Below are 13,772 nucleotides of genomic sequence, written 5' to 3' on the forward strand. Positions count from 1 at the left end.
CTAAAGATATTTTTGTGACAGAAATAATCTCATCGTTTAATATAAGAGTTTTGAGTTAGACCTGTTTAACTCAGAACAAGGGGTAAAGTACCACAAAATATTTCCACATATCTTAAATCATAATGGGTCAAAAACTCCAAGAAGATCAGCTTCAAATTAAGTCCTTAAATTGGAAGCCAGCACATCAGTGCTATCAGTATGGGTGGGAGGAGGGGATAAGCAAGTGCCCATGCCAATTTTACTTCAGTAAACAAAACTGCGCAACGCAGACTTAATTGCGGAATGCTATAATATTTATGGACTCATTAAATCCCAAGAATATACTGTGTTAGCATTCATGGAATTGGACCTCCATACATATCTAGCATAGATAGACTGGTATAGGGAAAAGAATAACCAAAGAAACCAGCCTCTAATAGCTAGGTTCAATTGGGCTCATTCTACCCAGCCAGAAAATAAAATAAAACCAGGAAGAAGCTGAGCTGTTCAACTGAATGTCTCCTCTCCCTCTAACTTTTGAAACAGTCATGCCTAGGCCTTGCTGCAGACCAAAGCCTGTTTGTTAGGAGCAGGAAGAGACTTTGAAAAGAATAAAAAAAAAAAAAAAAAAAAGGAAAAAAAAAACACCAAGGCTAAAAAAAAGTTGTGGGGGGAGAGGGGGTTCACACTTTGTAGTCTTCCCTTCTAAATATTTATCTAAAACACATGTATATATAATTCTAATTTGAAATGACAGACAAATCTTTAAACCAAAAGATACATATACCATTGACAGAGACACCTATCTATACAAACCTAGCCCACGGGAGGCTACATCTGTGGCAATGAGGATGGGAGCCTTTCCAGAACGGAACTCTGCAAAACAAGAGTGGTACCATGAAAGCCAAGTTACAAAATCAAGGCTAAGTGATACATCTTAAGAAAATGACTAAATAAACATTCCCAGCTATTTGGCCTTTTTACAACTACCACATTAAAATTTCAAGCAATGGTGTTAGAACACGTCAAGCTCTTTTAAATTGAAGGGAAATACTACTTCTTTTGGGGCAACAGACAAAAAGTTAACTCTAATAATGAAATATCATTAAAACAGTGTGGCAATTTGTAATAAAACTAACACGGGGCAGAATTTTTTCCCTTTAAATTATGACACCAAAGTTATCTCCCAAATGAAACTAAACCAAAAGTATTAAACGTGGGGGAGTGGGTCTCTCCACACCACAGGGGTGGGAGGAGCAAATTTAAAAGATGTGGAAAGGAGAAACCATACTTTCCCCCTGTGAAATAACAGAAAACTATATATTGGTCTCTGCGCCCAGTTCCTGGCACTGACCTCCTAAAACCCTTGAAACAGAGATGCTAGGAGAATCTTTTGTTCTAATAAATCAGTCTTTGACCCTGGTTCCTGACACAGAGTTTCTAAATCCCTCAGAATTTCCTGGGTAATAGGACTGTCTTTTGTTCTAATAAAGTAACACTTGGTGGGATCCAGGATAGTTCCTGGATAGGGGCTGATCACCAGAAAAACCGAACCATAATCAGAAGCTCGGAAGTTACAGCCCCACTCTCTATCCTCGGAAGAGGGGAGAGAAGCTGGAGATTGCGTTAATAACTGATCATTGCCTACATGATGAAACCTCCATAAATATCCCAAAAGCATAGCGTTTGGGAGCTTCTGGGCTGGTGAATGTATTTATAAAGACAAGAACTTATTAAATAAAGGAAAAGTGATATAAGATGTGAAAAAATGTAAAGAGCCAGCATGACTAACCTTAAACGACAGGGAAAGACTCTAGAAATGCCACCAATATTCAATTAACTATGGTAGAGCTAGGCAAACTCTGGTCTGAGGATCCAATCTAGCACAATGCCTGTTTTTGCAAACAGAGTTTTACTAGAACACAGGCAGGCCGTTTCTGTACATATTGTCTACGGCCATTTTTGTGCTCTAACAGCAGAGGTGAATAGTGTTATGTGAACCACCACTTGGTCTACAAAGCCAAAAACATTTACTACGTGGTCCTTTACAAAAAGTCTACCAATCTGTGAAACAGAATATGGACGATGCTCAGCTTTGAACTCACCATTAAGTACCCAATCTCTTTCTGGTTGACTCTTATCTCCATGAATACACATAGCTGGCCAACTGTCAGAAGAAAAGTGACCAATATTTTAGAAATCTTAAAAAAAAAAACAACAGGAAAACTAAGCTTAAAAAAGGTGTGCTATCATATGGAATCGTGAATGTTAGACTACTTGACTAGATGACTGTGTCCATTTAAAGAACAAAGCATATGACAAACATTATTGAAACAGTACACGACATTCGCAATACCAATTTAGAAATTCCTACTGAACCTGAAGCTAATTAATTACCTCGGTGCCACACTCACCCATCTCTGCGCATCCTTCGAGTGAGGTCATCACAGCGTCTCTTTGTCTCTACAAATATTATTGTCTTATTTTCCTTTTCAGCCATTATTTCCTCCATGAGTTGGATCAACCTGAGACCAACAACAATGTAGTCACCCAGAGAAGACCTCCCTATACACTATACATAAGCTATGTAGAGCTGCAATATCAACCCCCTAACGCTACAATGCTTTCTTTTCTCATCACTTTCTATACAGCTGGTAATTTTCAGGGCTGGGATTCAAATCTAAGGATCCAGAATCCTTGCCTTTAACCACAATGCTCTGATGAATGATACGAAGAATGGATGGAAAGCTAGCAATGCTTTTAATGTTCTGAGGCCTCAAAAAATCTTGGCTTCTCTAACACTTTAATTTTGGAGGATTATTAGGAAAGGTTCATCAGCATTATCAAAACAGTGAAATCTCTCATACTTGTGATCTTTTTCACTTTCCATGCAGACATCCACAATCTGGAGGATGTTGTGGTTGGCACTCAACTCCAGATTGCCTACGTTGATCTGGGTATAATCACGCAGGAAATCCTCTGCAAGCTGTCTTACTTCTTTTGGCCAGGTTGCACTCCACATCAATGTCTGCCTATCAGGCTATCAGGAAAGGAAAGACTTTCTTTTAGGCTAAGGAACTGTGACAGGCAAAGGGCATAAAGATAGTGTATCATCAGCTCTACGCACCCTGATCTGGTCAACAATTTTACGGATCTGGGGTTCAAAGCCCATATCAAGCATTCGGTCAGCCTCATCCAGTACAAGGTAAGTACATCGGCGCAGATTAGTCTTTCCTGACTCCAGGAAATCTATCAGGCGTCCAGGAGTAGCTATACAGATCTCAACACCTGTAAAAGAAAACCAAAGATCTAGCCAACCAAGAACACTTCATACGTTGTCCAAGCCTCAGGAAACTAAGCAGCACAGCTCTGGTGGCAGAGCACTAGCTAAACTTTAACACAGTACCTGGAAAAGCATGATTTATGGAGAATACAGGTATAATCATCAAATCTCCAAAAAGTTTAACTCTCTAGCCATGTTGACTTTCCCAAAATAGCATTTTAACCATACCTGAGAATTTCTAAGAAGCTGAAAAAACTGAATTTTTTTTTACAAGAACCTACTGTTTTCCTCTTCAATTTCATCCATAGAAATTGGTAAAATGAGATAAACTAGTAATTCTCATATGCTGAAGTTTAAAAAAAATTACCTCTCTCCAAGTCTCGAATCTGGGGACCTTTAGGAGCACCTCCATAAATGCAAGTACTCTTCAATCTAGAGCACTTGCCATAGTCATCAGCCACCTGCTGTACTTGCTGGGCAAGCTCTCTGGTAGGAGCCAGAACTAGACACTGAAACAAACACACACTTGAGACACTTATCCCAAATTTTAAAAAAAGTACAAAAGTGCTCTACTGTCTAATCTGGTACATACTTTCAAAGTATGTGACGGGGAGGTGGAAGAGTGGTTGGAAAGGTAGGGGTGTAGACAGTACACTGGAGTATGGTAAAAAATTCTGAGAAAATAATATTTAGCATGTGGAATGATGGTTTACTTTTGACACATGATTCATTACAGTTCATGTGTGCTATATAAGTGGATTTACAGATTGTATCATCCAGTTTTAACTAAACGCTCTCACAAAATGAACAAGTGGCTCTAAAATATTCCTGCAACAAAACCATGGATTAACTATTAGTAAGAAACAGGTGAATAAGGAAAGAACAGAGCTGACACTTTCCTGACTTCTGGTTTAAGCTCTTAGCCAGCCACATTAGGCAAAAACAATGACTCATATACAATCTGAGAAGCAGTTGGCCAAAACAATACAAAATGGAGACACTCTGAAACAGGTATCACATACACTATTAGGAATGAATTTTGCTCTGTGTACTGATCCATTAGATATTAGCTAATGATAATAAAGCTAACTTTATTAGCCACATAGAATGTATTACATAATGCAAATATATTATTTCTTTTTGTAATTATTTTAGACACAGAGTAATAATGTACATGTTTTTAAGTACACATAGGAAGTGCAAGCTCAATTTTTAAAAAACAGGTAAGAATGTACATTAAAAATGTTTGAAGACCACTACTCAAATCTTACAGGAAACAGCCTAAGTGAAAATAATCCAACCACGTAATTGGGACAGCTCTATATAAACATTTATATAAGTATTACTCAACCACAAACAATACACACCCTGAACCTGACTTAGATCCACAGGGGAAGGACCTCAACTTCCTATCTCTTTTGTGTTCCTCACAGCATCACCAAGCAATTAAAAACTACACTTGGATTCACTGCACAGTAAATGCCCAAATATGAAGGTACAGTATGCAGTGATTAAGCGTGTTTCAAATTCAAGCTCAGCCATTTAATAGCTGTATGACCTTGGGCAAGTCATTTAACTGCACCACGTCTAAGATTTATCAGTAAGATGGGGGATTAATAGCACTTCCAGATATGAAAGGAGGGCCTGAGAATGAAATCTGAAAACGTGCATAAAGCACAGTGCCTGAAACACAGTAAATCATTAAATTGTAGCTGTTCTTAGAATTATAAAACAAACTAAAATACACTTACAATTGGGCCATCTCCCCTTTCCAAGTATGGCTGGTGGTTAATATGAACGATAGCAGGCAGCAAATACTGGAGGGAAAAAAGAATGACAGTCTTTATACCAAAACTAAGCTATTATTTTAATAGTTCTAAATTATCACAGGAATTTATAATGCCTAAAGAAGAAAGTGAAAACAACTCACAACTGTTACACAAATGTGCAATGTAAATTGGAACACAAAATGCTTCCACATATGTCATATAGCTAAAAAAGCTGACGTTACCTACACTATCTGAATTAGAATTTTATGAAGAATTGAGAACATACGGGATAATTAGAATAGCAACATAAGTTAACACAATGTTAAAAATCTTCCCTTGTTGGTAACGTACCGCCAATGTCTTCCCAGAGCCAGTCTGAGCAATGCCCACCATATCTCGACCACTAAGAGCCAAGGGAAACCCCTGGCACTGAATCGGAGTTGGTTCTGTAAAGTGCTGATCCATCAACACATCCATTACGTACTCTGTAAGGGAACAGGTGTTACTGCTTTTAAGTAAAACTAAGGAAACAGCCAAATTCTTTTTTTTTAAAGAATTTCAAAAAACTAAGCTTATCGAAGGCAAGATTTATCCATCTTTACATTTCTTCACGAGAAGTGTTGTTTTTTTCTTTAGTTACTCTCTCTGACCCGCTGACTACTCCCTCTCTCAGAGGGCTGCTGCCAAAACCATCTACCGTTCCCCTCAAAAACTTGAAAAACTACCCCCCTAAAGTATCTAACAGAAAGTGGGCATATGGTACTTATTGTTTGCCAAATTCAAACTATATGCAGCTAAAAGACAATTTCATTGTGCTCTTTTGTAAAAGGAAAGGCAAAACCCCCAGGAGAACATGAAAACTCTCTAAAAAAGTTCTAATCAGAAAGGTGAGCACAAAAAAAAAGTATACAACAACATAACATTTATTTCTAGCCTTGAGTAGGTTTTAAGAAAAAACAATTACATAAAATAAATTATTACCTTTGTGAAAGGTTTCTCTACTTGTCTTTTCAACAAAATCCTAAGCCTGGGTCAAAACCTTTATTTAAATAGCCTATTACCCATGTTTACCACTCAATCAAAATTAAGAGTCACGATCCTGGACGGAAGAACACTTACGTGGGAAGTTAGCATGATGGAAAGCAAACACAGGTTTGGGACACACATCTCCCCCTCTCACTGTGATCTCCTTCTTCCGACGCAGTTCGTCCACCTCATACTACAGAGGAAACCAGGTACGACAAGTTAGCAAGCAAGTTATTCCAAACACACAAAGCTTTACGGTCCAATTCAGCGGAACTACTACCATAGCCAGTCCATGATTACAATGGAAAATACGTGTGAGGATCCTCCCAGCTTTGTGAGTCAATGAAGTAGGTGATAAGAGTTCCATTTTCCACATAAGAAAACAGAGACCCAGAAATAGTAAGTAATTTGCCTGAGGTCAGAACTAGGAAGAGGGAGAAAATGTAGAACTTAGGACCAGGCGCTCTTTCCGTTAGACTTTCTTCTGAACAAGCAATCATTTCAAGGGTAGAGTCCAAAACCATCATAATGAGGTTAAAAACAACAAAAGGAGTAAATAACGGCAACATTTTAAATCCATTTAACTTACTTCATAGATGTAATACACAGTTAAAATCATATATGACAAACTGGTTGGAAGCCTAACAAATGAGGACGAAGCAATACATTAGGTACAAATTTAAAGTGGTTCCTCTTATGAGCACCAGGAGTCTTAATAAGAATCTAAGGAAAGCACCACCGCACCAGAGTAAAATATACCAGCAACAGCAGTATCTGAGTAAACTCTGGCTAATAGGTCTACCTGGTTCACTCTGTGTATGAAAAAAAGTTAAACAAATACCCACCCCCGCCCGCCGCAAGAACTTACTGGAGTGAGCCTTGCCACTTCTGGATGTTCCACATAAAAGTTCTTCTCAAATTTGGGGAGCTCACTCAAATCCCACTTCTTTTTACGTAAACGCTCCCCAGGATTACCAAATTTCTTCGGGGGAAGGCCGCCACCACCTCTTGCCCCAAACCTAGAAACATCAAATGTAAAGTTTATAGTATTTGTAAAGCAAAATACCTTATATGCCATAAAAAATATGCAAAAACATAGGACTCTTAGGATACTACCAGCTCTCTGCAAAAAGAATATTACTCTTATTTGAAGGCAGGTGAAATTCATGAAACTTCCTTTACTATCCAACAATATTGCTACAGGTCACAATGATGAAAAATTAAAAGCTTTCATATTTAGAGACATATCATGGGGATTACAACCATGATGGTCACAATGATGAAAAATTAAAAGCTTTCATATTTAGAGACATATCATGGGGATTACAACCAGATTATGGAATCAGAAAAGGTATGAAATTTGATTCTGTCACTTACAGTGTGATTTGAGGAAATCATTTAACTTCTCTGTATCTCAGTTTCTTGTGTAAAGGACGACTACTACTACCACCTACATCAGAGGTTGCTGTGAACATCAAATGAGTACGTGTAAAGGGCTTAAACCAGTATCCGGCACAGTAAGCACTCAGTACAAGTTAGCATAATTGTACTCACTCAACAAATAGTTACTGGGTACCAACTACGTACCAGGTACTGTTTAAGTGCTCCTGGAGACACTAAACTGAATAAAGCAGAAACCTCTACTCTTGTGTAATATTCAGACATGGAGTTAAGGGAAGACATTAATGTAAGCTTGAATTAAATGCAAGGTCGTGGACAGGGAGAAAAACACTTCAACCAAGTCACCCTATACCTGGAACAACTTCTTGGACCCCTTACCCTTTTTACTGAGACAAGCACTCCTTTTGCCCACTAATCTGCTAAGGAAAACTACTAGCACCCCTAAAAGACCGGCGGGCTAGTCTTCAACTCCAGCTGACACTGATGAAGAGGAGCCAGAGTGAAGGTTTACAACCCCGTCCTTCCCCTTCATGTTCTCTCTCTGTTCCTAGGCAGATAGTGCTATTAATTTAATTATAAATTTACCCAAAAAAACCAGTGTCTTATTTAAAGTTTTAAAAACTCGAACAGATTTAAAATGAATTTTTGCTTTATCTTTCACAACAGACAAGTTCAACTGGAATACAAATATGGCCACTAGCTGGACCTGAAATGTTCTACTTTTTCTAGAAGAATCCTAACACTATGATAGTCTTCTTTTCCGTATTGCAACCTACTAAAGTGTAGGGCTTTGTCTGGTGTACAAATAGTATACAGCACATTTTCAAACCTTTTCCTTAGCCTTGAAAACACTATACCGAATTTAATTTTCCTCTTCCACTCTAACCCACTCATAACATCACGTGGCAGATGGCTCTACTTGATAATCGACAGGCAGTACCTGTACTAACTACTTTAAAGGGCCTCAATTTCCTGGCATTCCAAGTATTCCTAAACTTTTTGGATTAAAGACCCAGCTAGGCATTTCTTTAAATACAAACAAAGACTCGCGGCAGGAAATTTTCTTGGGACCAGTGAGTACTAACATTCAATAGGCAGAACTTGGATTCTATTTCTATACTGCTGAATTGGTAAGACAAATGAGGACTCAAAACAGGAAAAGCATATTGCATAGGAATACATTTATCAGAGATAAGATAAAAAGGACCAGACCAATTTCTAGAGATTGGCAGCCTAGTCTATATACATTTACATGGTTCCTAGAAGGTGCCATTTCAATGCTCTTGCTGCTGCACTCCAAACATCCCAGACCTTAAACAAATTAAACTTTTAAAATTAAACTTTTGAAAGTAAGGTTCCTTTTAAGGCTTATTCATTACCTTTACTTAAAAGAAAAAAAGATGTTCTTCCTTTCTCTCTCTTGTCTTGGCTAACTGTCCAAGACATACTACCCTACTTTATAAAGATTTAATTTGAAACATGGGGCTCTTTATAAACATGCTGTCTTCTATCTTCATAATTAATGCTGACTTCAATATTTGAGAGGCTTTCACTCTTGTATGGTTTTTGAGCACATCTGTGCCATCCCTTAAAGATGCACATACCTTAAGCCCTGGCACACTATGCTGTTCACGAAATGTTTTCATCAACAATTAATACAGTTTAATTTGACTGCAATAAATGCAGCTTTGAAATAAGCCACGAGGATGTAACGTACAGCATGGTGACTACAGTCAATAATATTGTATATTCGAAAGAGCTGAGAGTAAATCTTAAAGTTCTCTTCACAAGAAAAAATTTTTTTTATAACTTTGTATGGTAACTAGACTTACTGTGGCGATCCATTCTCAATGTCTACCAACACTCAATCACTACATTATACACCTGAAACTAACGTGCTACATGTCAATTATATTTCAATAAAGTAAAATGCAACTTGGAAGATTTATGCATGCAAAATAGCATGCCAAATCATACTAGTTAAAATGTACAATGCACACCATTTTTGGACTGTAAATGTACATATAGTAATCTCACCCATTCCCTTTGCAAAATAATAATCCACTTCACTTGAAAACATTCAGTTAAGAAGGAAACAACAGCAATGCAAAGCATAAAGGAAGTTTCATGATAAAGACAGGTAGAGCACAGACTTTACGAGTGCCCTTTTGTTCCAAATGAATAATTTTTAAAGTTTTGTTTTTTAATGTCACCTGATACTCAGAGAATCAAGATGGGACAAACTAAGTATGGATCAGTAATTCACTTTTTCCTCTGTTCAAATTTATTTTTATTACTAAAGCATATATATGGTGAAAAGAAATATTAAACCAAACACCTACGGTTAAACAAAGAGAACATTACCATCACCTTAGTAACCTCCATGTGCCTGCTTCAAGTTTACAACCCCCACAACTATCTCGAATTTTAACCATTCCCTTGCTTTTCATAGTCTCACCATATTTGTAGGTATTCTTATACATGTTATCCTTCTGCCACAATTTGCTTTTTTGCTTAATACTATGTTTGTGAGTCATCCAAGGTGATGCAAGGTTTTCCTTTTTCACTGCTGTACTGTATTCTCCACTAGGTAATGTTCTTTTTCCTAAGCTGTTGTATCAAAATTCACTTCCAAATTTAGATATACTGTGAAACACTAAGCAAACATTCCACTCCTCACCCTCCAAATTTAACACTAACATCAAAAATTTTCCTTCCTCACAAGGTATAAATCAAATAATCCTTTTTATTTTGTAAAATAAGTGATAAGTGAGGTGCTTGTGACTACAAGGCCTGGTACTTGCGTATTCCAACCACAAAAGGCCAAAATGTTTTGAAAAAATACTAAAGACCATCTACTACAGAAAGACAATTATACACAGTATCCCAGTTCCCTAGAACAATGCAAAATAAAGGCAATTATTATCCCCATCTTCAGATGAGAAAACAGGCTCGCAAAGGTTCAGGATCCTGCCCATGGTCAGAGAGATATATACGTTAATCAGTGACGTCACATTATTTTTTTATCCAGAGATACAACTTTTATTACAAAAAAGTAACAGCATAAATCGACATGGATCTCTTAAGCAACTTTTTCGTCTAACCGACATTAAGATTTGAATCTTAGCATCCGGGAGAACTTCAGTTTTAATCCTGTTAACGTCCAACCCAGCTACCAGTTCTACTAAATCAAAAACTTTCCGGTTAGGCTGCGAAGCTAATGCTCCAGTCCAACTAGAGGAAAAAAAAAAGACTGGAGTAATAAAAAAACAAAACAAAAAAACCCTCCCTCCCCACACACGACCATTTGATGGCAAATAATTTCGTTTCTTTGTGCTTCCTCCGGTTTAGTTAGAAGGCGACTAAAAGTGATAGGAACATTTTTAACACTACAAGTCGGCCTTTGAGCCTCCAGCTCCGGGAACAGTTACCGCGGGCGACGGCTCACACTGGGGAGGCCATTTCGCGAGCAGATTTCCCCGGGCCGACCTCGGAGCCCTCCTCCTCCTCCCCCCCGGAGCCGCAGCGACAGCCCCCGCTTCCAGGCCGAGCGCGGAGGCCTGGGGATCAGGTGACGCCCGCCCCGGCCGGGCCGCCGCGGCCAGCCCCCTCCGCGCCACGACGGCCGTCCGCAAGGAGCGGCTGGGGCGCCGCCAGGCCGCCGCCCCGCCAGGTCATCAGCGAGCCGGGCCAGGCCCACCCGAGGCCGCCGGCACGGCGCGGAGTCGGGAGCGGCGCCGGCTCCGCAGGAAGCAGCCCCCCCGCGCCCCACGCGGTCTCTCCTCTCCTCCCCCCTTACCCTCCACGGTCACGATCCCGGTCCCGGTCCCCAAAGCCGCCTCCGCGCATGGTCCCAAATGGATAGAGATCTGGGAGCGGCGCACGGATGGCCGGGCTCGGGAGGGCCTGCGGCTCCGGTCTGGTGACGACCGATGGCGGCGGCGCCTCCGCTGTTGGGGCGGCGGCAGGCGCGGCGCTCTCTCGCTCCGACGCGCTGTCTCCCGTCGCAGACGCCACCGTCGCCGCCTCTCTCGTCGGAGACGGGAGCAAAACACAGAGAATCGGGGTTATAAAAACAGTGGGTAGGTTTGGCTACGCTCAAACCCGGCAGTGCCGCGGTTTAGGCGTCTCCTTCCTTCCCAGCGGCTGCACAAAATGGCGGCCGGCGCTGAGCCTGCTCCAGCTTAACGCTACGTACGTCGGAGGCGATACGTAAACAGCGTCTCGAATAGCCCAAGAGCTTCGCGGAGTACTAGGGGTATTCTTGGAAGCATTTTACGTCAGTTGCGGAGATGGCCGCACTTTGCAGTAGGTAGAAGGAAAACAAAGTACGGATCTGGCGTAGAGTTCTCGCGCCACCTGAACTAGAACGTAGGGTGGGGGGAGAGCCTCCGACGCGACGTAACATTCTTTGCGTCGTTAGCCGGCCCACTATTGCGAAGATGCGCAGTGTGCGTAACGCATTCTGTTTGGAGAATAGAGGATTTTGCCGGGTTCCGACCGCGGGACGGAACCGGGGGATGCTTGTGCAAGTTTCTTTGCAGAAACAATAACTGCCCTCCATATTGCTGTCGTCAGGTTTCAGGGCCTTCAGGTGCCGAAAGCCCAAGAGGGTCTCTGGGGTCCCTGGCTGGCGCTCCTTCGTGGCCCTGCCGGCTCTTCGGCCCCGCCGCCCTGGGCCTGCCGAGACTGGCCGCGCGCCCGGCGCCATTTCCTTTCGGTCGCCTCTCGGCGCGCTGTCGCCGGCAGCCATGATGGATGCGCCGTGTCCGTTCTTTCGGGAGTTGGCCGGGCGACGACCTCCCGGCCGGGTTAAAGCGCTCTCCGCTCCGCTCGGCTCCCACGGACGTGCATTTTCTGAACAGAACGTTGAGCCGGCCCCAGCCAAGCACAGTCGGCTAACAAAGAGCCGGGATGTGGGCGGAGCCCCTCTTACGGTGGCCGCCGCGGGCCTTCGGCCGCCATTAGCCCGTGGAGGCCCTCGGCTCGCCCGAGACGGAAAGGTGTCAGGGCGGTGGCCTTGAGACCCGCAAAAGGTGGCGGCCTAGGGCCATGCTTTAACCCCTCGAGGCCGCGACCTCGCGCTTCCTTGGGAGCCGCCTCCCTCTCCCGCGCGGCCTTCCCCGCAGCTGCGCTGGGAGGCTCGCGAGCTGCTCGTCCGACATCTCTGTTTCTACAGACGGATCAGAGGGGACATCGGCGGGCCCTCGTGGGGGCTGCATGTGGTGTCTCCTACGCTGTTCTGTTTCCCAAATTTTTACGAAAGCAGCATAAGGAGCAGAGCTTCATGACAGGCCGGTCAGATGTCTCTTGGGCCATAGACTCAGATGGGCAATCAGATTCATGGGACACGTGTTGACCGCCTGATGGACTGAGCAGTGTGCTAGGAACTGGGGCACAGCAGTGAACAAACGAGTTCCTGTACTCACGGAGTTTACACTCTGGCGGGGGAGATAGACGATAATTATTGTTTGTCAGGCAGTTGCCAACTAAGATGAAAAGAAAGAAAAATAAAGCAGAGGAAAGGGATAGAGAGTGTATGTATGCCTGGTAGGGGGGAGTATGCCGGTGATGGAGTGTTACATAGGGTGTCCCGGGAAAGCCTTCCTGGTCAAGTGACATTTAAGCAGAGCCTTAAAGCGAAGGAGCTAGCCTTGCTGACACAAGGAAAGAGCAAGTGCAAAGAACCCCCGGCAGAATGTGGGTGGAGTAGAGGTAGGAGGAAAGGTCAGAGAAGGCCAGAAATAAGAAGGGCTTGTAGGCCACTGTAAGGACTTTATCTTTTCCTTTCAGTAAATTGGAAATCTCTAGAAGGTTTTAAGCAGAGTGACAAAATTAAGAGTAGTGAGCTAGGGCAGAAGCAGGCATATTAATTAGGAGGCTAGTGCAGTGATCCAGGTAAGAGATGATGGAGCTTGGTGCAGGTTAATAGCAACCAGTAAGGGAGAAAAAGTCTGATTGAAAATTGAGCTAATGATTTGCTGATGGGTGGGATAGGAAAGAAGGAAGAATCAAGGATGAATCTGGTAGGAGTTGGCCAACAGTTAAGCTCCTACTGTGATTTAGACTGTGTAGGCACTGAGGGAGTTATTGCAACTGGTTTGTCTACTTATCATATGTGCCAAGTAATTAAATCTGAGCCTCTCTATATAGCAATACATTATTTATAGAGTAAGGTATGTCCACTGAAACCCTCCCTACATTTTCCCAGGGGGAAATAATATATTTTGCTACTAGATCAGGTCCCTGTCTTAGCAATTCATAGCTCCTTTGTATTCATAAAGCTTTACACAGTAAGTAATTATATAGTTCTG

At 42.0% G+C, this 13,772-nt stretch overlaps 1 protein-coding gene across 2 annotated transcripts in view; it reads right to left on the reverse strand.

Moving 5' to 3' along the window:
- The window catches only part of DDX17 (DEAD-box helicase 17), a 20,404-nt gene extending 7,455 nt beyond the window's left edge, over nucleotides 1–12,949 (reverse strand). For both annotated transcript variants that reach the window (XM_070600019.1, XM_070600018.1), the window contains exons 1-11: nucleotides 11,258–12,949; nucleotides 6,926–7,076; nucleotides 6,151–6,250; nucleotides 5,383–5,516; nucleotides 5,014–5,079; nucleotides 3,630–3,771; nucleotides 3,107–3,267; nucleotides 2,847–3,019; nucleotides 2,394–2,504; nucleotides 2,085–2,146; nucleotides 796–855 (exon numbers count right to left, since the gene is read on the reverse strand). In XM_070600019.1, the coding sequence (XP_070456120.1) occupies nucleotides 796–855; nucleotides 2,085–2,146; nucleotides 2,394–2,504; nucleotides 2,847–3,019; nucleotides 3,107–3,267; nucleotides 3,630–3,771; nucleotides 5,014–5,079; nucleotides 5,383–5,516; nucleotides 6,151–6,250; nucleotides 6,926–7,076; nucleotides 11,258–11,307 (1,210 nt within the window). In that variant the 5' untranslated portion in view covers nucleotides 11,308–12,949. The remainder of the gene's footprint in view (nucleotides 1–795; nucleotides 856–2,084; nucleotides 2,147–2,393; nucleotides 2,505–2,846; nucleotides 3,020–3,106; nucleotides 3,268–3,629; nucleotides 3,772–5,013; nucleotides 5,080–5,382; nucleotides 5,517–6,150; nucleotides 6,251–6,925; nucleotides 7,077–11,257) is intronic.
- Nucleotides 12,950–13,772: the final 823 nt, after the last annotated feature.

The sequence above is a fragment of the Equus przewalskii genome, chromosome 29 (genome assembly GCF_037783145.1).
Source record: "Equus przewalskii isolate Varuska chromosome 29, EquPr2, whole genome shotgun sequence".
Lineage (NCBI taxonomy): Eukaryota > Metazoa > Chordata > Mammalia > Perissodactyla > Equidae > Equus > Equus przewalskii.